At 43.3% G+C, this 26206-nt stretch overlaps 1 protein-coding gene and 1 non-coding gene across 2 annotated transcripts in view; one reads left to right on the top strand and one right to left on the bottom strand.

The window, feature by feature from the left end:
• LOC123996539 (ras-related protein Rab-6B-like) overlaps positions 1–26206 on the top strand; it is a 135874-nt gene that overhangs the window by 59515 nt on the left and 50153 nt on the right. The window contains exons 3-5 of the mRNA XM_046299949.1: positions 8623–8676; positions 23304–23409; positions 25603–25714. Of these exons, the coding sequence (XP_046155905.1) occupies positions 8623–8676; positions 23304–23409; positions 25603–25714 (272 nt within the window). The remainder of the gene's footprint in view (positions 1–8622; positions 8677–23303; positions 23410–25602; positions 25715–26206) is intronic.
• trnaa-ugc lies at positions 26114–26190 on the bottom strand. The gene has a single exon. It is a non-coding gene; the product is annotated as a tRNA-Ala (tRNA).

Below are 26206 nucleotides of genomic sequence, written 5' to 3'. Positions count from 1 at the left end.
GATGCCACTATGGATGGACTTGACATTTATGTTTTCATCTACGTCCACCTCCCCATTTTGATACCCTTAAAAGAGGAAGTTAGATAACATGGTTACTTGTAGCTGAGATCCCTGGTGGGTAAACATAGACCATTCTAGCTATTCTTCATTCTGGAGGTAAAATTGATTTCTCTTGAGATATTTTTTTATAGCCTTTTTTTTAGGAGTGAGTCGATTTTCAGACTGAGAAATATGGGTGATCAATATTTATTTCTAGGCGATGTAGTAAACTATAGCCTAAACATATTTCCTTATAACTGCCCAGATAACTGCCCATACATAGACTATAGCCTGCTGTATTTAATTGAGACAGCACTTGCACCTCGCAGGCCTTGCAAAAGTATTCATCCCCCCATGCCGTTTTTCCTATTTTGTTGCATTACAACCTGTAATTTAAATTGATTTTTATTTGGATTTCATGTAATGAAACATACACAAAATAGTCCCAATTGGTGAAGTGAAAAAATGTTTTAAAATATTCAAAAAATTAAGTGTAAAGTGGTGTGTGTGTGTGTATTCACCCCCTCTGCTATGAAGCCCCTAAATAACATCTGGTGCAACCAATCACCTTCAGAAGTCACAGAATTAGTTAAATAAAGTCCACCTGTGTGCAATCTAAGTGTCACATGATCTGTCACATGATCTCAGTATATATACACCTGCTCTGAAAGGCCCCAGAGTGCAACACCACTCAGCAAGGGGCACCACAAAGGAAGTGGCAATATGAAGACCAAGGAGCTCTCCAAACAGGTCAGGGACAAAGTTGTGGAGAAGTACAGATCAGGGTTGGGTTATAAAAAAGTATATGAAACTTTGAACATCCCACGGAGCACCATTAAATCCATTATTAAAAATGGAACGAATGTGGCACCACAAACCTGCCAAGAGATGGCCGCCCACCAAAACTCACGGACCAGGCAAGGAGGGCGTTAGTCAGAGAGGCAACAAAGAGTCCAAAGATAGCCCTGAAGGAGCTGCAAAGCTCCACAGCAGAGATTGGAGTATCTGTCCATAGGACCACTTTAAACTGTACACTCCACAGAGCTGGGCTTTATGGAAGAGTGGCCAGGAAAAAAGCCTTTGCTTAAAGAAAAACATAAGAAAACACGCGTTTGGTGTTTGCCAAAAGGCATGTGGGAGACTCCCAAACATATGGAAGAAGGTACTCTGGTCAGATGAGACTAAAATGTAGCTTTTTGGCCGTCAAGGAAAACGCTATGTCTTGGGCAAACACAAATACCTCTCATCACCCCGAGAACAACAATGTTTTTCATCGAAACTGGTCAGATTTGAAGGAATGATTGATGGTGCTAAATACAGGGATGTTTTTGAGGGAAACCTGTTTCAGTCTCCCAGAGATTTGAGACTGGGACGGAGGTTCACCTTCCAGCAGGACAATGACCCTAAGCATACTACTAAAGCAACACTCGAGTGGTTCAAGGGGAACATTTAAATGTCTTGGAATGACCTAGTCAAAGCCCAGACCTCAATCCAATTGAGAATCTGTGGTATGACTTAAAGATTGCTGTACACCAGCAGGAACCCATCCAACTTGAAGGAGCTGGAGCAGTTTTGCCTTGAAGAATGGGAAAACATCCCAGTGGCTAGATGTGCCAAGTTTAAATAGATGTACCTCAAGAGACTTGCAGCTGTAATTGCTGTACAAGGTGTCTCTACACAGTATTGACTTTGGGGGGGTGAATAGTTATACTCAACTTTTCAGACTTTTTTGCCTTATTTCTTGTTTGTTTCACAATTATTTTTATTTTCATGCATTTTCAAAGTGATTTATGTTGTGTATATTAAACTATACCTCCCCCCCCCCAACAAAATAGAAGAAATGCCAAGGGGGCGGGGGGTTGAATACTTTCCCAAGCCACTGTATGTCTACTGAACTGGAAGCAACAAGAATGATAACAGCGACACTTGCTATGTTTTGCATAGAGGATATAGCATACGTACCTTTTAGGAGACAAATAAATGGGCCATTAATACCAGGACGCAACATTCGCCATTTTCCTTTTCAACGATGATACCATTTTCTGATTGCTATTGGTTTGAGGACCTTCCACTTCTTTCCATTATCAAAAAAATGTATGGACAGACACTGTCGTAAATTACAGTTGCATCATATTTAAGTTAATGTCGTATTTAAATGTACTGTCACGTGATTCTCCACTCCGTGTAAACACCCTACTCTACAGTATTTCGATGAGACCAGACGTACTAGACACACTTGAACTACCACGGCAAACTGGGAGAAGAGAAGTTGACGCAGCGAATTCTGTCTGAATAATGAAACAAACCAAAACAAATGTCATTTTAATACAATAGGTATGGCTAATGCATACAAAGCAAGAAGATGACCGTTTCCAACTAACCTGCGGGAAAACAACAATATTTCCATTCCTAAGTCGTCTGTCTGACCGCCCGCAGCATGACAAATGACGACTGGAATGCTGTTCTCTATTTCATACAACCCTTGTGAAAAAAACACACATTTCACTTTCTGGCTGATGGTTCTAATTCAGAACAAATCTCTTTCCTGATATTAGAACAGTTCTGGTCCCCCTTCTTCTACCAGCAGTCATTGGTTCAGTCCCTCTTCTCCCAGCAGTCATTGGTTCAGTCCCTCTTCTCCCAGCAGTCATTGGTTCAATCCCTCTTCTCCCAGCAGTCATTGGTTAAATCCCTCTTCTCCCAGCGATCATTGGTTAAATCCCTCTTCCCCCAGCAGTAATTGGTTCAGTCCCTCTTCTCCCAGCAGTCATTGGTTCAGTCCCTCTTCTCCCAGCAGTCATTGGTTCAATCCCTCTTCCCCCAGCAGTCATTGGTTCAGTCCCTCTTTTCCCAGCAGTCATTGGTTCAGTCCCTCTTCTTCCAGCAGTCATTGGTTAAATCCCTCTTCTCCCAGCAGTCATTGGTTCAATCCCTCTTCTTCCAGCAGTCATTGGTTCAGTCCCTCTTCTCCCAGCAGTCATTGGTTAAATCCCTCTTCCCCCAGCAGTCATTGGTTCAGTCCCTCTTCTCCCAGCAGTCATTGGTTAAATCCCTCTTCTCCCAGCAGTCATTGGTTCAATCCCTCTTCTCCCAGCAGTCATTGGTTAAATCCCTCTTCTCCCAGCAGTCATTGGTTGATTATCTCTTCCTCCAGTAGTAATGGGTTGATTCCCTCTCCCCCCAGCAGTCATTGGTTCAGTCCCTCTTCCTCCAGCAGTAATGGGTTGATTCCCTCTCCCCCAGCAGTCATTGGTTGAGAGGCCATGCAGGATCCAGGAAGCCGGTGCTTTCTTTAACGATGATGTGTGATTGGTTAATTATGAAAGAGTTACTGAATTATTTAGTCTGCATGGGAGTCTGTTTGTGCAGAGCAGCACAGTGCTTCTCTCTGTGTGTGGCATTCTATATATAACCCAGAGAGGATGCCTGGCTCTGCCGTTCAAAACTAAAACAACAAACACCTCTGTGGCTTTGCTTTCAACATGACTTTATCTAATATTGAGGAATGTCAACTGTTTGATCCCTTCATTTCATCACGCTATTTAATTCATAGACTTCGTAACACTTCTCCTTCAGGGTTTTAAACCCAATCTGACTAAAGAGCTTTCTTGATAGATGACCATCGTCCTTGCACTATGTTTTAGATATTTCTTTATCTTTTTATGTGAACTAGAGACAATTAGGTTACAGTGAGAGTCTAGATAATCTGGCTGTGGGAGAATAGAGAAGGATACATATTAAGTAATGCTCCTATTGCCAGAGGAGCCTGAGTGAGTATTACTGCCCTCCGCAGTGGCTGGCAGGGTAATGGGATCGTGATCAAGCTGCAGGTTCTAATACTGCAGGCTCTAATAGTGAAGGCTTTAATACTGCAGGCTCTAATACTGCAGGCTCTAATACTGCAGGCTCTAATACTGCAGGCTCTAAACTGCAGGCTCTAATACTGCAGGCTCCAATACTGCAGGCTCTTATACGGCAGGCTCCAATACTGCAGGCTCTAATAGTGAAGGCTCTAATAGTGAAGGCTCTAATAGTGAAGGCTCTAATAGTGAAGGCTCCAATACTGCAGGCTCCAATACTGCAGGCTCCAATACTGCAGGCTCTTATACGGCAGGCTCTAATACTGCAGGCTCTAATACTGCAGGCTCTAATAGTGAAGGGTCTAATACTGCAGGCTCTAATACTGCAGGCTCTAATACTGCAGGCTCTAATACTGCAGGCTCCAATACTGCAGGCTCTAATACTGCAGGCGCTAATACTGCAGGCGCTAATACTGCAGGCGCTAATACTGCAGGCGCTAATACTGCAGGCTCTAATACTGCAGGCTCTAATAGTGAAGGCTCCAATACTGCAGGCGCTAATACTGCAGGCGCTAATACTGCAGGCTCTAATAGTGAAGGCTCTAATACGGCAGGCTCTAATATGGCAGGCTCTAATAGTGAAGGCTCTAATAGTGAAGGCTCTAATAGTGAAGGCTCTAATACTGCAGGCTCTAATACCGCAGGCTCTAATACCGCAGGCTCTAATACTGCAGGCTCTAATACTGCAGGCTCCAATACTGCAGGCTCCAATACGGCAGGCTCCAATACGGCAGGCTCCAATACTGCAGGCTCCAATACTGCAGGCTCCAATACTGCAGGCTCCAATACTGCAGGCTCTAATACTGCAGGCTCTAATAGTGCAGACTCTAATACTGCAGGCTCTAATACTGCAGGCTCTAATAGCACAGTCTCTCCTGTGTTTGAGGCTCCACACTGCAGGTTTAATGATTAGGGAACAATATAAGACTAGTGGATTACTGTTCATTATTATTCTGGATTATCCCATTCCCCATGTACAATACATAACACTGCCAGTGTATTAGGCATCGTTTTCCAGTGTTTGCTGTTAAAAAACATTATGAACACTCTGTTCTTCCCATGACATCGACCGACCAGGTGAATCCAGGTGAAGTCTATGATCCCTTATTGATGTCACCTAAATCCACTTCAATCAGTGGAGGTGAAGGGGAGGAGACGGGTTAAAGAAGGATTTTTAAGCCTTGAGACAATTGAGACATGGATTGTGTCTGTGTGGCATTCAGAGGGTGACCGGGCAGGAAAGAAGATTGAAGTGCCTTTGAACGGGGGTATGTTAGTAGGTGCCAGGCACAACGGATGGTGTCGAGAACTGAAACGCTGCTGGGTTTTTCACGCTCAACAGTTTCCTGTTTGTATCAAGAATGATCCACCACCCAAAGGACATCCAGCCAACTTGACCCAACTGTAGGCAGAATTGGAGTCAACATGGACCAGCATCCCTGTGGAACGCTTTCGAACCCTTGTAGAATCCAACTCAATATAAGAAAGGTGTTCTTAATGTTTTGCGTAGACGTTAATCTACCACTCTCCTGGCATTAGCTAACAATAAATATCTACTGTACTGGGTTCAGTCAGATATCTACTGTACTGTACTGGGTTCAGTCAGATATCTACTGTAATGTACTCTACTGGGTTCAGTCAGATATCTACTGTACTGTACTGGGTTCAGTCAGATATCTACTGTACTGTACTGTACTGGGTTCAGTCAGATATCTACTGTACTGTACTGTACTGGGTTCAGTCAGATATCTACTGTAATGTACTGGGTTCAGTCAGATATCTACTGTGCTGTACTCTACTGTACTGTACTGGGTTCAGTCAGATATCTACTGTACTGTACTGGGTTCAGTCAGATATCTACTGTACTGTACTCTACTGTACTGTACTGGGTTCAGTCAGATATCTACTGTAATGTACTGGGTTCAGTCAGATATCTACTGTAATGTACTCTACTGTACTGTACTGGGTTCAGTCAGATATCTACTGTAATGTACTGGGTTCAGTCAGATATCTACTGTAATGTACTCTACTGTACTGTACTGGGTTCAGTCAGATATCTACTGTACTGTACTGGTTTCAGTCAGATATCTACTGTACTGTACTGGGTTCAGTCAGATATCTACTGTACTGTACTGGGTTCAGTCAGATATCTACTGTACTGTACTGGGTTCAGTCAGATATCTACTGTACTGTACTGGGTTCAGTCAGATATCTACTGTACTGTACTGGGTTCAGTCAGATATCTACTGTACTGTACTGGGTTCAGTCAGATATCTACTGTACTGTACTGGGTTCAGTCAGATATCTACTGTACTGTACTGGGTTCAGTCAGATATCTACTGTACTGTACTGGGTTCAGTCAGATATCTACTGTACTGTACTGGGTTCAGTCAGATATCTACTGTACTGTACTGGGTTCAGTCAGATATCTACTGTACTGTACTGGGTTCAGTCAGATATCTACTGTACTGTACTGGGTTCAGTCAGATATCTACTGTACTGTACTGGGTTCAGTCAGATATCTACTGTACTGTACTGGGTTCAGTCAGATATCTACTGTACTGTACTGGGTTCAGTCAGATATCTACTGTACTGTACTGGGTTCAGTCAGATATCTACTGTACTGTACTGGGTTCAGTCAGATATCTACTGTACTGTACTGGGTTCAGTCAGATATCTACTGTACTGTACTGGGTTCAGTCAGATATCTACTGTAATGTACTGGGTTCAGTCAGATATCTACTGTAATGTACTGGGTTCAGTCAGATATCTACTGTACTGTACTGGGTTCAGTCAGATATCTACTGTACTGTACTGGGTTCAGTCAGATATCTACTGTACTGTACTGTTCAGTCAGATATCTACTGTACTGTACTGGGTTCAGTCAGATATCTACTGTACCGTACTGGGTTCAGTCAGATATCTACTGTACCGTACTGGGTTCAGTCAGATATCTACTGTACCGTACTGGGTTCAGTCAGATATCTACTGTACTGTACTGGGTTCAGTCAGATATCTACTGTACTGTACTGGGTTCAGTCAGATATCTACTGTACTGTACTGGGTTCAGTCAGATATCTACTGTACTGTACTGGGTTCAGTCAGATATCTACTGTACTGTACTGGGTTCAGTCAGATATCTACTGTACTGTACTGGGTTCAGTCAGATATCTACTGTACTGTACTGGGTTCAGTCAGATATCTACTGTACTGTACTGGGTTCAGTCAGATATCTACTGTACTGTACTGGGTTCAGTCAGATATCTACTGTACTGTACTGGGTTCAGTCAGATATCTACTGTACTGTACTGGGTTCAGTCAGATATCTACTGTACTGTACTGGGTTCAGTCAGATATCTACTGTACTGTACTGGGTTCAGTCAGATATCTACTGTACTGTACTGGGTTCAGTCAGATATCTACTGTACTGTACTGGGTTCAGTCAGATATCTACTGTACTGTACTGGGTTCAGTCAGATATCTACTGTACTGTACTGGGTTCAGTCAGATATCTACTGTACTGTACTGGGTTCAGTCAGATATCTACTGTACTGTACTGGGTTCAGTCAGATATCTACTGTACTGTACTGGGTTCAGTCAGATATCTACTGTAATGTACTGGGTTCAGTCAGATATCTACTGTACTGTACTGGGTTCAGTCAGATATCTACTGTACTGTACTGGGTTCAGTCAGATATTTACTGTACTGTACTGTACTGGGTTCAGTCAGATATCTACTATACCGTTAACACTCCACAGTCCTCAAGGCCGTTACACTCTACAGTCCTCAAGGCCGTTAACACTCTACAGTCCTCAAGGCCGTTACACTCTACAGTCCTCAAGGCCGCTAACACTCCACAGTCCTCAAGGCCGCTATAACACTCCACAGTCCTCAAGGCCGTTACACTCTACAGTCCTCAAGGCCGCTAACACTCCACAGTCCTCAAGGCCGTTACACTCTACAGTCCTCAGTCAGATATCACTCTGTACAGTCCTCAAGGCCGCTAACACTCTACAGTCCTCAAGGCCGCTAACACTCTACAGTCCTCAAGGCCGTTACACTCTACAGTCCTCAAGGCCGCTAACACTCCACAGTCCTCAAGGCCTTTAACACTCCACAGTCCTCAAGGCCGTTACACTCTACAGTCCTCAAGGCCGTTACACTCTACAGTCCTCAAGGCCGTTACACTCTACAGTCCTCAAGGCCGGTAACACTCCAGTCCTCAAGGCCGTTACACTCTACAGTCCTCAAGGCCGGTAACACTCCACAGTCCTCAAGGCCGTTACACTCTACAGTCCTCAAGGCCGCTATAACACTCCACAGTCCTCAAGGCCGTTAACACTCCACAGTCCTCAAGGCCGCTAACACTCCACAGTCCTCAAGGCCGTTACACTCTACAGTCCTCAAGGCCCGTAACACTCCACAGTCCTCAAGGCCGCTAACACTCCACAGTCCTCAAGGCCGCTAAACACTCCACAGTCCTCAAGGCCGTTACACTCTACAGTCCTCAAGGCCGCTAAACACTCCACAGTCCTCAAGGCCGTTACACTCTACAGTCCTCAAGGCCGTTACACTCCACAGTCCTCAAGGCCGTTACACTCCACAGTCCTCAAGGCCGTTAACACTCCACAGTCCTCAAGGCCGTTAACACTCCACAGTCCTCAAGGCCGTTAACACTCCACAGTCCTCAAGGCCGTTAACACCATTTTCTTCTCATTTCAGGCCACAATCGGAATAGACTTCCTATCAAAAACGATGTACTTGGAAGACCGAACGGTAAGCAGCTCTTTACTGCCATTTCAATGTCAACACCAGGTCCACACCTTGTCCCTGTGCAATATCGTCACCTCAGTGTTAGATATACAGGTGTGTTAGATATACAGGTGTGTTAGATATACAGGTGTGTTAGATATACAGGTGTGTCAAACGTCACCTCAGTGTTAGATATACAGGTGTGTCAAACGTCACCTCAGTGTTAGATATACAGGTGTGTTAGATATACAGGTGTGTCAAACGTCACCTCAGTGTTAGTTATGCAGGTGTGTCAAACGTCACCCCAGTGTTAGATATACAGGTGTGTCAAACGTCACCCCAGTGTTAGATATACAGGTGTGTTAGATATACAGGTGTGTTAGATATACAGATGTGTCAAACGTCACCTCAGTGTTAGATATACAGGTGTGTTAGATATACAGGTGTGTTAGATATACAGGTGTGTTAGATATACAGGTGTGTTAGATATACAGGTGTGTCAAATGTCACCTCAGTGTTAGATATACAGGTGTGTTAGATATACAGGTGTGTTAGATATACAGGTGTGTCAAATGTCACCTCAGTGTTAGATATACAGGTCTGTTAGATATACAGGTGTGTCAAGCGTCACCTCAGTGTTAGATATACAGGTGTGTTAGATATACAGGTGTGTCAAATGTCACCTCAGTGTTAGATATACAGGTGTGTTAGATATACAGGTGTGTTAGATATACAGGTGTGTCAAACGTCACCTCAGTGTTAGATATACAGGTGTGTCAAATGTCACCCCAGTGTTAGATATACAGGTGTGTCAAACGTCACCCCAGTGTTAGATATACAGGTGTGTCAAACGTCACCTCAGTGTTAGATATACAGGTGTGTTAGATATACAGGTGTGTCAAACGTCACCTCAATGTTAGATATACAGGTGTATCAAACGTCACCCCAGTGTTAGATATACAGGTGTGTCAAACGTCACCCCAGTGTTAGATATACAGGTGTGTTAGATATACAGGTGTGTCAAACGTCACCTCAATGTTAGATATACAGGTGTATCAAACGTCACCCCAGTGTTAGATATACAGGTGTGTCAAACGTCACCCCAGTGTTAGATATACAGGTGTGTTAGATATACAGGTGTGTCAAACGTCACCTCAGTGTTAGATATACAGGTGTGTCAAACGTCACCTCAGTGTTAGATATACAGGTGTATCAAACGTCACCTCAGTGTTAGATATACAGGTGTGTTAGATATACAGGTGTGTCAAACGTCACCTCAGTGTTAGATATACAGGTGTGTTAGATATACAGGTGTGTTAGATATACAGGTGTGTTAGATATACAGGTGTATCAAACGTCACCTCAGTGTTAGATATACAGGTGTATCAAACGTCACCTCAGTGTTAGATATACAGGTGTGTCAAACGTCACCCCAGTGTTAGATATACAGGTGTGTCAAACGTCACCCCAGGTGTTAGATATACAGGTGTATCAAATGTCACATCAGTGTTAGATATGCAGGTGTGTCAAACGTCACCTCAGTGTTAGATATACAGGTGTGTCAAACGTCACATCAGTGTTAGATATACAGGTGTGTCAAACGTCACCCCAGTGTTAGATATACAGGTGTATCAAACGTCACCTCAGTGTTAGATATACAGGTGTGTCAAACGTCACCCCAGTGTTAGATATACAGGTGTATCAAACGTCACCTCAGTGTTAGATATACAGGTGTGTCAAACGTCACCCCAGTGTTAGATATACAGGTGTATCAAACGTCACCTCAGTGTTAGATATACAGGTGTGTCAAACGTCACCCCAGTGTTAGATATACAGGTGTATCAAACGTCACCTCAGTGTTAGATATACAGGTGTGTCAAACGTCACCCCAGTGTTAGATATACAGGTGTATCAAACGTCACCTCAGTGTTAGATATACAGGTGTGTCAAACGTCACCCCAGTGTTAGATATACAGGTGTATCAAACGTCACCCCAGTGTTAGATATACAGGTGTGTTAGATATACAGGTGTGTCAAACGTCACCTCAGTGTTAGATATACAGGTGTGTTAGATATAAACGTCACCTCAGTGTTAGATATACAGGTGTATCAAACGTCACCTCAGTGTTAGATATACAGGTGTGTTAGATATACAGGTGTGTCAAACGTCACCTCAGTGTTAGATATACAGGTGTGTTAGATATACAGGTGTGTTAGATATACAGGTGTATCAAACGTCACCTCAGTGTTAGATATACAGGTGTATCAAACGTCACCTCAGTGTTAGATATACAGGTGTGTCAAACGTCACCCCAGTGTTAGATATACAGGTGTGTCAAACGTCACCTCAGTGTTAGATATACAGGTGTGTTAGATATACAGGTGTATCAAATGTCACATCAGTGTTAGTTATGCAGGTGTGTCAAACGTCACCTCAGTGTTAGATATACAGGTGTGTCAAACGTCACCCCAGTGTTAGATATACAGGTGTGTCAAACGTCACCCCAGTGTTAGATATACAGGTGTATCAAACGTCACCTCAGTGTTAGATATACAGGTGTGTCAAACGTCACCCCAGTGTTAGATATACAGGTGTATCAAACGTCACCTCAGTGTTAGATATACAGGTGTGTCAAACGTCACCCCAGTGTTAGATATACAGGTGTATCAAACGTCACCTCAGTGTTAGATATACAGGTGTGTCAAACGTCACCCCAGTGTTAGATATACAGGTGTGTTAGATATACAGGTGTATCAAACGTCACCTCAGTGTTAGATATACAGGTGTGTTAGATATACAGGTGTGTCAAACGTCACCTCAGTGTTAGATATACAGGTGTGTTAGATATACAGGTGTGTCAAACGTCACCTCAGTGTTAGATATACAGGTGTGTTAGATATACAGGTGTGTCAAACGTCACCTCAGTGTTAGATATACAGGTGTGTTAGATATACAGGTGTGTCAAACGTCACCTCAGTGTTAGATATACAGGTGTGTTAGATATACAGGTGTGTCAAACGTCACCTCAGTGTTAGATATACAGGTGTGTTAGATATACAGGTGTGTTAGATATACAGGTGTGTCAAACGTCACCTCAGTGTTAGATATACAGGTGTGTCAAACGTCACCCCAGTGTTAGATATACAGGTGTATCAAACGTCACCCCAGTGTTAGATATACAGGTGTGTTAGATATACAGGTGTGTCAAACGTCACCTCAGTGTTAGATATACAGGTGTATCAAACGTCACCTCAGTGTTAGATATACAGGTGTATCAAATGTCACCTCAGTGTTAGATATACAGGTGTATCAAACGTCACCCCAGTGTTAGATATACAGGTGTATCAAACGTCACCCCAGTGTTAGATATACAGGTGTGTCAAACGTCACCTCAGTGTTAGATATACAGGTGTGTCAAACGTCACCCCAGTGTTAGATATAGAGGTGTGTTAGATATACAGGTGTGTTAGATATACAGGTGTGTCAAACGTCACCCCAGTGTTAGATATACAGGTGTGTTAGATATACAGGTGTGTTAGACATACAGGTGTGTCAAACATCACCTCAGTGTTAGATATACAGGTGTGTCAAACGTCACCTCAGTGTTAGATATACAGGAGTGTTAGATATACAGGTGTGTCAAACATCACCTCAGTGTTAGATATACAGGTGTGTCAAACGTCACCTCAGTGTTAGATATACAGGTGTGTTAGATATACAGGTGTGTCAAACGTCACCTCAGTGTTAGATATACAGGCGTGTTAGATATACAGGTGTGTCAAACGTCACCTCAGTGTTAGATATACAGGTGTGTTAGATATACAGGTGTGTCAAACGTCACCTCAGTGTTAGATATACAGGTGTGTTAGATATACAGGTGTGTCAAACGTCACCTCAGTGTTAGATATACAGGTGTGTCAAACGTCACCCCAGTGTTAGATATACAGGTGTATCAAACGTCACCCCAGTGTTAGATATACAGGTGTGTTAGATATACAGGTGTGTCAAACGTCACCTCAGTGTTAGATATACAGGTGTGTCAAACGTCACCTCAGTGTTAGATATACAGGTGTATCAAACGTCACCTCAGTGTTAGATATACAGGTGTGTTAGATATACAGGTGTGTCAAACATCACCTCAGTGTTAGATATACAGGTGTGTTAGATATACAGGTGTGTTAGATATACAGGTGTATCAAACGTCACCTCAGTGTTAGATATACAGGTGTATCAAACGTCACCTCAGTGTTAGATATACAGGTGTGTCAAACGTCACCCCAGTGTTAGATATACAGGTGTGTCAAACGTCACCTCAGTGTTAGATATACAGGTGTGTTAGATATACAGGTGTATCAAATGTCACATCAGTGTTAGTTATGCAGGTGTGTCAAACGTCACCTCAGTGTTAGATATACAGGTGTGTCAAACGTCACCCCAGTGTTAGATATACAGGTGTGTCAAACGTCACCCCAGTGTTAGATATACAGGTGTGTCAAACGTCACCCCAGTGTTAGATATACAGGTGTATCAAACGTCACCTCAGTGTTAGATATACAGGTGTGTCAAACGTCACCCCAGTGTTAGATATACAGGTGTATCAAACGTCACCTCAGTGTTAGATATACAGGTGTGTCAAACGTCACCCCAGTGTTAGATATACAGGTGTATCAAACGTCACCTCAGTGTTAGATATACAGGTGTGTCAAACGTCACCCCAGTGTTAGATATACAGGTGTGTTAGATATACAGGTGTATCAAACGTCACCTCAGTGTTAGATATACAGGTGTGTTAGATATACAGGTGTGTCAAACGTCACCTCAGTGTTAGATATACAGGTGTGTTAGATATACAGGTGTGTCAAACGTCACCTCAGTGTTAGATATACAGGTGTGTTAGATATACAGGTGTGTTAGATATACAGGTGTATCAAACGTCACCTCAGTGTTAGATATACAGGTGTGTCAAACGTCACCCCAGTGTTAGATATACAGGTGTATCAAACGTCACCCCAGTGTTAGATATACAGGTGTGTTAGATATACAGGTGTGTCAAACGTCACCTCAGTGTTAGATATACAGGTGTATCAAACGTCACCTCAGTGTTAGATATACAGGTGTATCAAATGTCACCTCAGTGTTAGATATACAGGTGTATCAAACGTCACCCCAGTGTTAGATATACAGGTGTATCAAACGTCACCCCAGTGTTAGATATACAGGTGTGTCAAACGTCACCTCAGTGTTAGATATACAGGTGTGTCAAACGTCACCCCAGTGTTAGATATAGAGGTGTGTTAGATATACAGGTGTGTTAGATATACAGGTGTGTCAAACGTCACCCCAGTGTTAGATATACAGGTGTGTTAGATATACAGGTGTGTTAGACATACAGGTGTGTCAAACATCACCTCAGTGTTAGATATACAGGTGTGTCAAACGTCACCTCAGTGTTAGATATACAGGTGTGTTAGATATACAGGTGTGTCAAACATCACCTCAGTGTTAGATATACAGGTGTGTCAAACGTCACCTCAGTGTTAGATATACAGGTGTGTTAGATATACAGGTGTGTCAAACGTCACCTCAGTGTTAGATATACAGGCGTGTTAGATATACAGGTGTGTCAAACGTCACCTCAGTGTTAGATATACAGGTGTGTTAGATATACAGGTGTGTCAAACGTCACCTCAGTGTTAGATATACAGGTGTGTCAAACGTCACCTCAGTGTTAGATATACAGGTGTGTTAGATATACAGGTGTGTTAGATATACAGGTGTGTCAAACGTCACCTCAGTGTTAGATATACAGGTGTGTTAGATATACAGGTGTGTCAAACATCACCTCAGTGTTAGATATACAGGTGTGTCAAACGTCACCTCAGTGTTAGATATACAGGTGTGTTAGATATACAGGTGTGTTAGATATACAGGTGTGTCAAACGTCACCTCAGTGTTAGATATACAGGTGTGTTAGATATACAGGTGTGTTAGATATACAGGTGTGTCAAACATCACCTCAGTGTTAGATATACAGGTGTGTCAAACGTCACCTCAGTGTTAGATATACAGGTGTGTTAGATATACAGGTGTGTTAGATATACAGGTGTGTCAAACATCACCTCAGTGTTAGATATACAGGTGTGTCAAACGTCACCTCAGTGTTAGATATACAGGTGTGTCAAACGTCACCTCAGTGTTAGATATACAGGTGTGTTAGATATACAGGTGTGTCAAACGTCACCTCAGTGTTAGATATACAGGTGTGTTCAACGTCATCTCAGTGTTAGATATACAGGTGTGTTAGATTTAAAGGTCTGTTAGATATACAGGTGTGTTAGATTTACAGGTGTGCTAGATATACAGGTGTGTTAGATGTACAGGTGTGTTAGATATACATGTGTGTTAGATATACAGGTGTGTTAGATGTACAGGTGTGTTAGATGTACAGGTGTGTTAGATATACAGGTGTGTTAGATATACAGGTGTGTTAGATATACAGGTGTGTTAGATATACAGGTGTGTTAGATATACAGGTGTGTTAGATATACAGGTGTGTTAGATATACAGGTGTGTTAGATGTACAGGTGTGTTAGATATACAGGTGTGTTAGATGTACAGGTGTGTTAGATGTACAGGTGTGTTAGATATAAAGGTGTGCTAGATATACAGGTGTGTTAGATGTACAGGTGTGTTAGATATAAAGGTGTGCTAGATATACAGGTGTGTTAGATGTACAGGTGTGTTAGATATACAGGTCTGTTAGATGTACAGGTGTGTTAGATATACAGGTGTGTTAGATATACAGGTGTGTTAGATATACAGGTGTGTTAGATATACAGGTGTGTTAGATATACAGGTGTGTTAGATATACAGGTGTGTTAGATATACAGGTCTGTTAGATGTACAGGTGTGTTAGATGTACAGGTGTGTTAGATGTACAGGTGTGTTAGATGTACAGGTGTGTTAGATATATGTGTTAGATATACAGGTGTGTTAGATATACAGGTGTGTTAGATATACAGGTGTGTTAGATATACAGGTGTGTTAGATGTACAGGTGTGTTAGATGTACAGGTGTGTTAGATGTACAGGTGTGTTAGATATACAGGTGTGTTAGATATACAGGTGTGTTAGATATACAGGTGTTAGATATACAGGTGTGTTAGATATACAGGTGTGTTAGATATACAGGTGTGTTAGATATACAAAACGTCACCTCAGTGTTAGATATACAGGTGTGTTAGATATACAGGTGTGTTAGATATACAGGTGTGTCAAACGTCACCTCAGTGTTAGATATACAGGTGTGTTAGATGTACAGGTGTGTTAGATGTACAGGTGTGTTAGATATACAGGTGTGTTAGATATACAGGTGTGTTAGATATACAGGTGTGTTAGATATACAGGTGTGTTAGATATACAGGTGTGTTAGATATACAGGTGTGTTAGATATACAGGTGTGTTAGATATACAGGTGTGTTAGATATACAGGTGTGTCAAACGTCACCTCAGTGTTAGATATACAGGTGTGTTAAATATACAGGTGTGTTAGATATACAGGTGTGTCAAACGTCACCTCAGTGTTAGATATACAGGTGTGTTAGATATACAGGTGTGTTAGATATACAGGTGTGTTAGATATACAGGTGTGTTAGATTTACAGGTGTGCTAGATATACAGGTGTGTTAGATGTACAGGTGTGTTAGATGTACAGGTGTGTTAGATATACATGTGTGTTAGATATACAGGTGTGTTAGATGTACAGGTGTGTCAAACGTCACCTCAGTGTTAGATATACAGGTGTGTTAGATATACAGGTGTGTTAGATATACAGGTGTGTTAGATATACAGGTGTGTTAGATGTACAGGTGTGTTAGATATACAGGTGTGTTAGATATACATGTGTGTTAGATATACAGGTGTGTTAGATGTACAGGTGTGTTAGATGTACAGGTGTGTTAGATGTACAGGTGTGTTAGATATACAGGTGTGTTAGATATACAGGTGTGTTAGATATAAAGGTGTGTTAGATGTACAGGTCTGTTAGATGTACAGGTGTGTTAGATATACAGGTCTGTTAGATGTACAGGTGTGTTAGATGTACAGGTGTGTTAGATATACAGGTGTGTTAGATATACAGGTGTGTTAGATATACAGGTCTGTTAGATATACAGGTCTGTTAGATATACAGGTCTGTTAGATATACAGGTCTGTTAGATATACAGGTCTGTTAGATATACAGGTCTGTTAGATATACAGGTCTGTTAGATATACAGGTGTGTTAGATATACAGGTGTGTTAGATATACAGGTGTGTTAGATATACAGGTGTGTTAGATATACAGGTGTATCAAACGTCACCTCAGTGTTAGATATACAGGTGTGTTAGATATACAGGTGTGTCAAACGTCACCTCAGTGTTAGATATACAGGTGTGTTAGATATACAGGTGTGTCAAACGTCACCTCAGTGTTAGATATACAGGTGTGTTAGATATACAGGTGTGTTAGATATACAGGTGTGTCAAACGTCACCTCAGTGTTAGATATACAGGTGTGTTAGATATACAGGTGTGTTAGATGTACAGGTGTGTTAGATGTACAGGTGTGTTAGATATACAGGTGTGTTAGATATACAGGTGTGTTAGATATACAGGTGTGTTAGATATACAGGTGTGTTAGATATACAGGTGTGTTAGATATACAGGTGTGTTAGATGTACAGGTGTGTTAGATGTACAGGTGTGTTAGATGTACAGGTGTGTTAGATGTACAGGTGTGTTAGATATACAGGTGTGTTAGATATACAGGTGTGTTAGATATACAGGTGTGTTAGATATACAGGTGTGTTAGATATAAAGGTGTGTTAGATATACAGGTCTGTTAGATATACAGGTGTGTTAGATGTACAGGTGTGTTAGATGTACAGGTGTGTTAGATATACAGGTGTGTTAGATATACAGGTGTGTTAGATATACAGGTGTGTTAGATATACAGGTGTGTTAGATATACAGGTGTGTTAGATATACAGGTGTGTTAGATATACAGGTGTGTTAGATATACAGGTGTGTCAAACGTCACCTCAGTGTTAGATATACAGGTGTGTTAGATGTACAGGTGTGTTAGATGTACAGGTGTGTTAGATATACAGGTGTGTTAGATATACAGGTGTGTTAGATATACAGGTGTGTTAGATATACAGGTGTGTTAGATATACAGGTGTGTTAGATATACAGGTGTGTTAGATATACAGGTGTGTTAGATATACAGGTGTGTCAAACGTCACCTCAGTGTTAGATATACAGGTGTGTTAGATATACAGGTGTGTTAGATATACAGGTGTGTCAAACGTCACCTCAGTGTTAGATATACAGGTGTGTTAGATATACAGGTGTGTTAGATATACAGGTGTGTTAGATATACAGGTGTGTTAGATGTACAGGTGTGTTAGATATACAGGTGTGTTAGATATACATGTGTGTTAGATATACATGTGTGTTAGATATACAGGTGTGTTAGATGTACAGGTGTGTTAGATGTACAGGTGTGTTAGATGTACAGGTGTGTTAGATGTACAGGTGTGTTAGATATACAGGTGTGTTAGATATACAGGTGTGTCAAACGTCACCTCAGTGTTAGATATACAGGTGTGTTAGATATACAGGTGTGTTAGATATACAGGTGTGTTAGATGTACAGGTGTGTTAGATGTACAGGTGTGTTAGATATACATGTGTGTTAGATATACAGGTGTGTTAGATGTACATGTGTGTTAGATATACAGGTGTGTTAGATATACATGTGTGTTAGATATACAGGTGTGTTAGATGTACAGGTGTGTTAGATGTACAGGTGTGTTAGATGTACAGGTGTGTTAGATGTACAGGTGTGTTAGATGTACAGGTGTGTTAGATATACAGGTGTGTTAGATATACAGGTGTGTCAAACGTCACCCCAGTGTTAGATATACAGGTGTGTCAAACGTCACCCCAGTGTTAGATATACAGGTGTGTTAGATATACAGGTGTGTCAAACGTCACCTCAGTGTTAGATATACAGGTGTGTCAAACGTCACCTCAGTGTTAGATATACAGGTGTGTTAGATATACAGGTGTGTTAGATATACAGGTGTGTCAAACGTCACCTCAGTGTTAGATATACAGGTGTGTTAGATATACAGGTGTGTCAAACGTCACCTCAGTGTTAGATATACAGGTGTGTTAGATATACAGGTGTGTCAAATGTCACCTCAGTGTTAGATATACAGGTGTGTTCAACGTCATCTCAGTGTTAGATATACAGGTGTGTCAAACGTCACCTCAGTGTTAGATATACAGGTGTGTTAGATATACAGGTGTGTCAAACGTCACCTCAGTGTTAGATATACAGGTGTGTTCAACGTCATCTCAGTGTTAGATATACAGGTGTGTTAGATATACAGGTGTGTTAGATATACAGGTGTGTCAAACGTCACCTCAGTGTTAGATATACAGGTGTGTTAGATATACAGGTGTGTTAGATATACAGGTGTGTTAGATATACAGGTGTGTCAAACGTCACCTCAGTGTTAGATATACAGGTGTGTTAGATATACAGGTGTGTCAAACGTCACCTCAGTGTTAGATATACAGGTGTGTTAGATATACAGGTGTGTTAGATATACAGGTGTGTCAAACGTCACCTCAGTGTTAGATATACAGGTGTGTTAGATATACAGGTGTGTCAAACGTCACCTCAGTGTTAGATATACAGGTGTGTTAGATATACAGGTGTGTCAAATGTCACCTCAGTGTTAGATATACAGGTGTGTCAAACGTCACCTCAGTGTTAGATATACAGGTGTGTTAGATTTAAAGGTCTGTTAGATATACAGGTGTGTTAGATTTACAGGTGTGCTAGATATACAGGTGTGTTAGATTTACAGGTGTGCTAGATATACAGGTGTGTTAGATGTACAGGTGTGTTAGATGTACAGGTGTGTTAGATATACATGTGTGTTAGATATACAGGTGTGTTAGATGTACAGGTGTGTTAGATGTACAGGTGTGTTAGATATACAGGTGTGTTAGATATACAGGTGTGTTAGATATACAGGTGTGTTAGATGTACAGGTGTGTTAGATATACAGGTGTGTTAGATATACAGGTGTGTTAGATATACAGGTGTGTTAGATGTACAGGTGTGTTAGATGTACAGGTGTGTTAGATATACAGGTGTGTTAGATATACAGGTGTGTTAGATATACAGGTGTGTTAGATGTACAGGTGTGTTAGATGTACAGGTGTGTTAGATATACAGGTGTGTTAGATATACAGGTGTGTTAGATATACAGGTGTATCAAACGTCACCTCAGTGTTAGATATACAGGTGTGTTCAACGTCATCTCAGTGTTAGATATACAGGTGTGTTAGATTTAAAGGTCTGTTAGATATACAGGTGTGTTAGATTTACAGGTGTGTTAGATATACAGGTGTGCTAGATATACAGGTGTGTTAGATGTACATGTGTGTTAGATGTACAGGTGTGTTAGATGTACAGGTGTGTTAGATGTACAGGTGTGTTAGATGTACAGGTGTGTTAGATATACAGGTGTGTTAGATATACAGGTGTGTTAGATGTACAGGTGTGTTAGATGTACAGGTGTGTTAGATGTACAGGTGTGTTAGATGTACAGGTGTGTTAGATGTACAGGTGTATTAGATATACAGGTGTATTAGATATACAGGTGTATTAGATATACAGGTGTATTACATATACAAGTGTGTTAGATATACAGGTGTGTTAGATATAAAGGTGTGCTAGATATAAAAGTGTGCTAGATATACAGGTGTATTAGATATACAGGTGTGTTAGATCTACAGGTGTGCTGGATATACAGGTGTGTTTATTTTCAGCAAACTTAACATGTGTTAATATTTTTATGAACATAACAAGATTCAACAACTTAGACATTAACTGAACAAGTTCCACAGACATGTGACTAACAGAAATGGAATAATGTGTCCCTGAACAAAGGAGTGGTCAAAATCAAAAGTAACAGTCAGTATCTGGTGTGGCCACCAGCTGCATTAAGTACTTCAGTGCATCTCCTCCTCATGGACTGCACCAGATTTGCCAGTTCTTGCTGTTCCCAGACATTTCTGGGGGGAATGGCCCTAGCCCTCACCCTTCAATCCAACAGGTCCCAGACGTGCTCATTGGGATTGAGATCCGGGCTCTTCGCTGGCCATGGCAGAACACTGACATTCCTGTCTTGCAGGAAATCATGCACAGAATGAGCAGTAGGGCTGGTGGTTTTGTCATGCTGGAGGGTCATGTCAGGATGAGCCTGCAGGAAGGGTACCACATGAGAGAGGAGGATGTCTTCCCTGTAACGTACTGCGTTGAGATTGCCTGCAATGACAACAAGCTCAGTCCGATGATGCTGTGACACACTGCGCCAGACCATGACGGACCCTCCACCTCCAAATCGATCCCGCTCCAGAGTACAGGCCTCGGTGTAACACTCATTCCTTCCACTATAAACGTGAATCTGACCATCACCCCTGGTGAGACAAAACCGCGACTCGTCAGAGAAGAGCACGTTTTGCCAGTCCTGTCTGGTCCAGCGACATTGACTTTGTGCCCATAGGTGACGTTGTTGCCGGAGATGTCTGGTGAGGACCTGCCTTACAACAGGCCTACAAGCCCTCAGTCCAGCCTCTCTCAGCCTATGGCAGACAGTCTGAGCACTGATGGAGCTATTGTGCGTTCCTGGTGTAACTCGGGCAGTTGTTGTTGCCATCCTGTACCTGTCCCGCAGGTGTGATGTTCGGATGTACTAATCCTGTGCAGGTGTTGTTACACATGGTCTGCCACTGCGAGGACGATCAGCTGTCCGTCCTGTCTCTCTGTAGCGCTGTCTTAGGCGTCTCAAAGTACGGACATTGCAATTTATTGCCCTGGCCACACCTGCAGTCCTCATGCCTCCTTGCAGCATGCCTAAGGCACGTTCACGCAGATGAGCAGGGACCCTGGGCATCTTTCTTTTGGTGTTTTTCAGAGTCAGTAGAAAGGCCTCTTTAGTGTCCTACGTTTTCATAACTGTGACCTTAATTGCCTACTGTCTGTAAGCTGTTAGTGTCTTAACGACCGTTCCAAAGGTGCATGTTCATTAATTGTTTATGGTTCATTGAACAAGCATGGGAAACAGTGTTAAAACCCTTTTGCAATGAAGATCTGTGAAGTTATTTGGATTTTTATGAATTATCTTTGAAAGACTGGGTACTGAAGAAGGGATGTTTGTTTTTTTGTTGATGAGTTTAGGTGTCCCAAATGGCACCCTATTCCCCATAGGGCTCAGTAGTGCACTACATAGGGAATAGGATGCCGTTTGGGATGCAGACCACAGTTTGTGGGTCTTAAAACCCTAAAGTTATACAGTGATTGGTCCACACACACACACACACACACACACACACACACACACACACACACACACACACACACACATCAATTGAAGTAGGCCTGACATTGATGTCATGTTCCACGGTATAAGAAATGTAAATATATTCAATGTAACGTGTGTATGTCTGTCTGCGCTGAATCTTGGCACGTATTTTACATACCCTGACATCGAGAAGGTGTCAATGGGGATACAGGGGCGTGAGTTTATGTTAATATACTTTGTGTTGGTACCTACTACCTGTGTGTGTGTGTGTGTGTGTGTGTGTGTGTGTGTGTGTGTGTGTGTGTGTGTGTGTGTGTGTGTGTGTGTGTGTGTGTGTGTGTGTGTGTGTGTGTACATTGGTTGTGTGTGTGTGTGTGTGTGTGTGTGTACATTGGTTGTGTGTGTGTGTGTGTGTGTGTGTGTGTGTACACTATATGCGTTCCAGTGATGTACAATACGCCAGTGTGGACATGGTGAGTAATCTGATAGTGCTCAGCTGTGTCTCTCTGATCCCCAGGTGTGTCTCTCTGATCCCCACGTGTGTCTCTCTGATCCCCAGGTGTGTCTCTCTGATCCCCAGGTGTGTCTCTCTGATCCCCAGGTGTGTCTCTCTGATCCCGAAGTGTGTCTCTCTGATCCCCAGCTGTGTCTCTCTGATCCCCAGCTGTGTCTCTCTGATCCCCAGCTGTGTCTCTCTGATCCCCAGGTGTCTCTCTGATCCCCAGCTGTGTCTCTCTGATCCCCAGCTGTGTCTCTCTGATCCCCAGCTGTGTCTCTCTGATCCCCAGGTGTGTCTCTCTGATCCCTAGGTGTGTCTCTCTGATCCCCAGGTGTGTCTCTCTGATCCCCAGGTGTGTCTCTCTGATCCCCAGGTGTGTCTCTCTGATCCCCAGGTGTGTCTCTCTGATCCCCAGGTGTGTGTCTCTGATCCCGAAGTGTGTCTCTCTGATCCCCAGGTGTGTCTCTGATCCCCAGATTTCTCTCTGATCCCCAAGTGTCTCTCTGATCCCCAGGTGTGTCTCTGATCCCCAGGTGTCTCTCTGATCCCCAGGTGTGTCTCTGATCCCCAGGTGTGTCTCTGATCCCCAGGTGTGTCTCTGATCCCCAGGTGTGTCTCTGATCCCCAGGTGTGTCTCTGATCCCCAGGTGTCTCTCTGATCCCCACGTGTGTCTCTCTGATCCCCAGGTGTCTCTCTGATCCCCAGGTGTGTCTCTCTGATCCCCAGGTGAGGTTGCAGCTGTGGGACACGGCAGGACAGGAGCGCTTCAGGAGCCTCATACCCTCCTACATACGAGATTCTACTGTGGCTGTGGTGGTTTATGATATTACAAGTGAGTGGGGATCACTCGCACGCACACACACTCCCTTCATGGCTCCCTAACATGGCCCCCTAACATGGCTCCCTAACATGGCTCCCTAACATGGCTCCCTAACATGGCTCCCTAACATGGCTCCCTTCATGGCTCCCTAACATGGCTACCTTCATGGCTCCCTTCATGGTTCCCTAACCTGGCTCCCTTCCTGGCTCCCTAACATGGCTCCCTAACATGGCTCCCTAACATGGCTCCCTAACATGGCTCCCTAACATGGCTCCCTTCATGGCTCCCTTCATGGCTCCCTAACATGGCTCCCTAACATGGCTCCCTAACATGGTTCCCTTCTTGGCTCCCTTTCATGGCTCCCTTTCATGGCTTCCTAACATGGCTCCCTAACATGGCTCCCTAACATGGCTCCCTTCATGGCTCCCTTCATGGCTCCCTTCATGGCTCCCTTCATGGCTCCCTAACATGGCTCCCTAACATGGCTCCCTAACATGGCTCCCTAACATGGCTCCCTAACATGGCTCCCTAACATGGCTCCCTAACATGGCTCCCTAACATGGCTCCCTAACATGGCTCCCTTCATGGCTCCCTAACATGGCTCCCTTCATGGCTCCATAACATGGCTCCCTTCATGGCTCCCTAACATGGCTCCCTAACATGGCTCCCTAACATGGCTCCCTAACATGGCTCCCTACATGGCTCCCTTCATGGCTCCCTAACACGGCTCCCTTCATGGCTCCCTAACATGGCTCCCTTCATGCCTCCCTAACATGGCTCCCTTCATGGCTCCCTTCATGGCTCCCTAACATGGCTCCCTAACATTGCTCCCTTTCATGGCTCCCTAACATGGCTCCCTTCATGGCTCCCTTCATGGCTCCCTAACATGGCTCCCTAACATGGCTCCCTTTCATGGCTCCCTTTCATGGCTCCCTAACATGGCTCCCTAACATGGCTCCCTAACATGGCTCCCTTCATGGCTCCCTTCATGGATCCCTAACATGGCTCCCTTTCATGGCTCCCTAACATGGCTCCCTAACATGGCTCCCTAACATGGCTCCCTTCATGGCTCCCTTCATGGATCCCTAACATGGCTCCCTAACATGGCTCCCTAACATTGCTCCCTTTCATGGCTCCCTAACATGGCTCCCTTCATGGCTCCCTTCATGGCTCCCTAACATGGCTCCCTAACATGGCTCCCTTTCATGGCTCCCTTTCATGGCTCCCTAACATGGCTCCCTAACATGGCTCCCTAACATGGCTCCCTTCATGGCTCCCTTCATGGATCCCTAACATGGCTCCCTAACATGGCTCCCTAACATGGCTCCCTAACATGGCTCCCTAACATGGCTCCCTAACATGGCTCCCTTCATGGCTCCCTAACATGGCTCCCTAACATGGCTCCCTAACATGGCTCCCTTCATGGCTCCCTAACATGGCTCCCTAACATGGCTCCCTTCATGGCTCCCTAACATGGCTCCCTTCATGGCTCCCTAACATGGCTCCCTTCATGGCTCCCTAACATGGCTCCCTTCATGGCTCCCTAACATGGCTCCCTAACATGATTCCCTTCCTGGCTCCCTTCATGGCTCCCTTCATGGCTCCCTAACATGGCTCCCTAACATGATTCCCTTCTTGGCTCCCTTCATGGCTCCCTAACATGGCTCCCTAACATGATTCCCTTCTTGGCTCCCTAACATGGTTCCGTAACATGGCGGCAGGTAGCCTTGTGGTTCGAGCTTTAGACCAGTAACCAAAAGGTTGCTGGATCGAGTCCCGGAGCTGACGAGGTAAAACTCTGCCGTTCTGCCCCTGAACAAGGCAGTTAACCCACTGTTCCCCTGTAGGCCGTCGTTGTAAATAAGAAATTGTTCTTAACTGACTGGCCTAGTTAAATAAAGGTTACATTTAAATCCCTGAAGGCTGTTTTTAAGTTTTCACCTTGAAGCGAACGAGCAGTGGGTGTTTCTTGTCAAGTCCCTTTAATATGGTACGACCTTTGAACCCAGGAACACACAGTCCTGCGTTCTGAACTGGAATGGGGGTCAAGGTCAATAGGAATGGATTGATAGGAATATTACCAAACCCACATAGAAATCGTCTTAACATTTTGATCATCTTATATCTGAGAATAATATGCAAATTAAACGAGTGAATACTTCAATCCACTTGAAATACTATTTTGCTTCTGCTATTCCTCCACAGATGTGAACTCCTTCCAGCAAACGTCCAAATGGATCGACGACGTCAGAACAGAGAGAGGAAGTGATGTCATTATCATGCTGGTCGGCAACAAAACAGACTTGGGAGATAAGAGGTGTGTGTGTGTGTGGCGTTTTCCGTTCAGGATCCTCTTGCATTTCATGCGGGGTTCAGAAGCTCAGGGGTCTTATTTATGGACCAGGGTGGAAACGAGGCTTTTTACTTAGTGTGTTTCATGCTTCAGCCACATTTAATTAAAACATGAGACGGAGAGTAGTATTGCCTCGGGTTAGTCCGTCTCACTGCCTTTCGATGTGCCCTCAGCATCCCGTCCAGCAAACCCACTGCCAGGTAGAGGCGCTGTCACAGCCGTTCTAAACCACCACAAACAAATCCTAAATCTCTATTGTTTTTAAATTGTATTTTATATACATTTAAATCATTTATCAGACACACTTATCCAGAGTGATTTACAGTAGTGAATGCATTTTATGTTTCTTCTATCTTTCCGTACTGGTCCCCCTGTGGGAATCGAACCCATAACCTTGGCGTTGCAAGCGCCGTGCTCTACCAACTGAGCCACACGAGACCAAATGGCTCTCTATTC

Source organism: Oncorhynchus gorbuscha, linkage group LG15 (assembly GCF_021184085.1).
Source record: "Oncorhynchus gorbuscha isolate QuinsamMale2020 ecotype Even-year linkage group LG15, OgorEven_v1.0, whole genome shotgun sequence".
In the NCBI taxonomy this organism is placed as follows: Eukaryota; Metazoa; Chordata; class Actinopteri; order Salmoniformes; family Salmonidae; genus Oncorhynchus; species Oncorhynchus gorbuscha.
Note: the sequence above shows the minus strand (reverse complement) of the source record. Positions and strands in the feature narration are given on the sequence as shown.